Source organism: Malus domestica, chromosome 05 (assembly GCF_042453785.1).
Source record: "Malus domestica chromosome 05, GDT2T_hap1".
Classification (NCBI taxonomy): domain Eukaryota; kingdom Viridiplantae; phylum Streptophyta; class Magnoliopsida; order Rosales; family Rosaceae; genus Malus; species Malus domestica.
The window spans coordinates 25,614,152-25,617,629 of record NC_091665.1 but is presented as its reverse complement, the minus strand read 5'-3'; the positions used below and the strand labels follow the sequence as shown (position 1 = coordinate 25,617,629).

The 3,478-nt window shown below is 38.5% G+C and overlaps 1 protein-coding gene across 1 annotated transcript; it reads right to left on the bottom strand.

The window, feature by feature from the left end:
• Positions 1 to 586: 586 nt before the first annotated feature.
• Positions 587 to 3,478, bottom strand: LOC103403664 (disease resistance protein RPV1-like). The gene is made up of 3 exons (XM_029102225.2): positions 3,162 to 3,478; positions 1,578 to 3,065; positions 587 to 1,488 (listed from the first exon to the last, which is right to left on the bottom strand). Exon 2 carries the CDS (start codon positions 2,963 to 2,965, stop codon positions 1,718 to 1,720), a length of 1,248 nt encoding a protein of 415 aa, XP_028958058.2. The 5' UTR covers positions 2,966 to 3,065; positions 3,162 to 3,478; the 3' UTR covers positions 587 to 1,488; positions 1,578 to 1,717.

Genomic DNA, 3,478 nt, shown 5'->3' with positions numbered 1-3,478 from the left:
AGTTCCCATTTTAATTTCTTAGAAGCCTTTGGGCCATTTTCCTTTAGGGCCTTAAACCTTAGGCCATGCACTCAAAACCCTAACCCTAGCCGGCCCAAACCCTTTATGTAGAATATTTCATTAGGGAATATTCTATTAGAGAATATTCCGTCAGAGCATATTATATGGAATATTCTATAGACGTTTACGAAATTTACCCGTGACCCTTCTTAAGGTAATTCGACGTTCTAAATCCGTTTTCGACGTCCGTTTTCCCAAATTCAATTGTTATAATATAGTTTTATTAATTGGACCCTTTATGTGGTTAGGGGCAATTATATATGGCGTTCCTTTTTCGATAGGTTGTGTGGCTCTTCAGCAGCGAAGTACTGTGAGTGGACCCCTTCTAAAAATGCATGTTTTAATAATAGAAATGCATACATGAAAAACATGATTTATTGAATACGTTTGTGAACGTTTTATGAGAAATTGATTATCGTGCTCATTGAGATTAGTTTGAATTATTACTATTTTTCCTATAACCCATGTTCTTATAGAATATCTGATGGATGACGATATGATATTTAGAACATGTTTAGAACACCTCTTTATAGTATAGATGATGAATGACTTTATACTATGAAGTTGTTTTTCAATATATATATGTTCAATGGTTTTTGAGCTCGACACTTTGTTAAGTGACGTGCAGCCATGTGCTTCAAGCCAACGTATGCCTGAGAGCTCTAGTAAAGATTCAAGGCTCCTACAATTGGTTAACCACAGACAAATCAGCCGAGAAGCTTCTTTGATGCTTACAGGTAGGCACTTAATCGCAGTTTCACTCAGATCAAGTTTCTCAAGAGATTTCAAATTACCAATGCTTACAGGTAGGCTGCTTTCAATTTCAGTTCCACTCAGATCAGATCTGACTGCCCTCCTGTTAAACATGAGATGTACTAAATGAGGAAATGATTCGTGTGCTTCTACGTTTACCTCCCTCACCTGTTTCATCCTTGATGCCAATATCCAATCAACTGGGGCGTACATTGGGAAGATCCCATATTTTGTCACCTTAATCATGGAATAATCAACAACTCCGCCATCAGGACAATCATCTATTATTGGGTAGAAGTCAAATATGGCCTCAGTGACGCCATTACAGCTCCCTTGCTTTAAATGGTCAAAGGTACTAAACCAGACGCACACGTGAGGCGTTTCAAACTTGCACTCATTGATTTCTCCATATTCGGCAACCATGCAACTCCGATGACAGATACAATGATCACCATAGCCTTTGAAATTGATTTTACAACCAAGCCTCAAACTCCCTCCAACATTATAATTCTTGAATGCAACAACAACCGAATAAGCGAAACCCAAAAAATTAGTGTTAAAGAAGTTTGGACCAAGTTTGATCCATAGTACAGATTCATCAACTTCATATGGCAACCATCTTGGAATTATATTTCCAGGACATACAATGCAGACTGGAGATCTAAAAACGTATTCCTGTTCATCAATAAATGTGTTAGAGAGCAGAGGAATCGAGGTATTCATTTTAACAACAGAGAGAGAGAGAAAGAGACAGGGAGACGTACCTTGCTTTCTTCTTCAAATTCAAGATGAGATGCTACTTCAGTGTCTTCTTGTTTAAAGTGCTTTGACAATGCAGTTGCCATTCTTATAATTCTAATCTGCGAATCAGTAAATATATCACGCCAAGCATCCCATCCCATTCCTATGCAATTTGAAAATGTAAGTTGCTCTTGAAGTCCTTGAGAATTTTTATATTCATCCCACCTAATGTAAGGGCAATCTTTGAACTCAACACTTTGTTGAGTGACGTGCAGCCATGTGCTTGAAGCCAACGTACCCCTGGGAGCTCTGGTAAAGATTCAAGGCTCCTGCAATTGGTTAACCGCAGACAAATCAGCCGAGAAGCTTCTTTGATGCTTGCGGGTAGGCACTTGTTCGCAGTTCCACTCAGATCAAGTTTTTCAAGAGATTTCAAATTACCAATGCTTGCAGGTAGGCTTTCAATTGCGCTTCTACTCAGATCAAGTTTCTCAAGAGATTCCAAATTACCAATGCTTGCAGGTAGGCTTTCAATTGCACTTCCACTTGGATCAAGTTTCTCAAGAGATTTCAAATTACCAATGCTTGCAGGTAGGCTTTCAATTGCGCTTCCACTCGGATCAAGTTTCTCAAGAGATTTCAAATTTCCAATTCTTGCAGGTAGGCTTTCAATTGCGCTTCCACTCAGATCAAGTTTCTCAAGAGATTCCAAATTACCAATGCTTGCAGGTAGGCTTTCAATTGCACTTCCACACAGATCAAGTTTCTTAAGAGATTTCAAATTACCAATGCTTGCAGGTAGGCTTTTAATTGTGGTTCCAGTCAGATCAAGTTTCTCAAGAGATTCCAAATTACCTATGCTTGCAGGTAGGCTTTCAATTGCACTTCCACTCAGATCAAGTTTCTTAAGAGATTTCAAATTACCAATGCTTGCAGGTAGGCTTTTAATTGTGGTTCCACTCAGATCAAGTTTCTCAAGAGATTTCAAATCTCCAATGCTTGCAGGTACGCTTTCAATTGCAGTTCCATTCAGACCAAGTTTCTCAAGAGATTTCATATTACCAATGCTTGCAGGTAGGTTTTTTATTGTGGTTCCACTCAGATCAAGTCTCTTCAGAGATTTTAATTTACAAATGGTCTCTGGGAGACTCACAAGATTTTTGCAAGTAGTCGCTGCCCCACTCAAGTCTAATACTGGTATATTCTTGGGAAGCTCCAAGCATCGAATTTTTTCAAGAGAACAAACTGATGACGGCAATTCCTCTATTGCAGTGCTATCTAAATGTAAGTACTCAATACTGCTTGGCATCTCCGGAACATATTTGAGTGTGGTGCAGTCTGTCAGGTTAAGATAACTAAGCTCGTCGAGACATGGAAAATACGAAGGAATGTCAACCAGACAAACACCCATAAAGATCTATATGCTCAATGTTAGGACTTTGAGAGAGATCTGGGACTTTAATCAGACGATCACACAAACCAAGATCCATCACTTTTAAGTTCCTAAGATTCTGTAACAAATCAATGACAATTGGAAAGAATTAATAACAGACAGACCAAATAGACTTCTACACCGCTTTTATTTAATAAAATAAGCATATAAATACCTGGCCCTCGTTCCAAAGTTGTTCAACTTGGCTGTTGCGCATTTGAAGCTCAACAAGATATTCTGAACAAAGTTTTGATGGCAAAGATTTGAAAGGGTATCCCTTCAAGTCAAGATAAGTAAGAGAATGGGGAAGAGAAACTTTTACTTTGCAGTACTTGTTACGGCTAGAGTTGTAAACATACAGCAACCTTAGATCATACATCTTTTGAAAGTCTGCATGATTCAAAAGTATCCCTCCAATTGCAGACCTGTTAAAGAAAATGGCTTGTAGCGTTGCACTTCCCTGAGAATAAGAACAAATTATGAATATGAACA

Bases quoted from the DNA above. Each gene is read 5' to 3' on its own strand.
- LOC103403664 (XM_029102225.2), bottom strand. From the start codon at position 2,965: ATGGGTGTTTGTCTGGTTGACATTCCTTCGTATTTTCCATGTCTCGAC.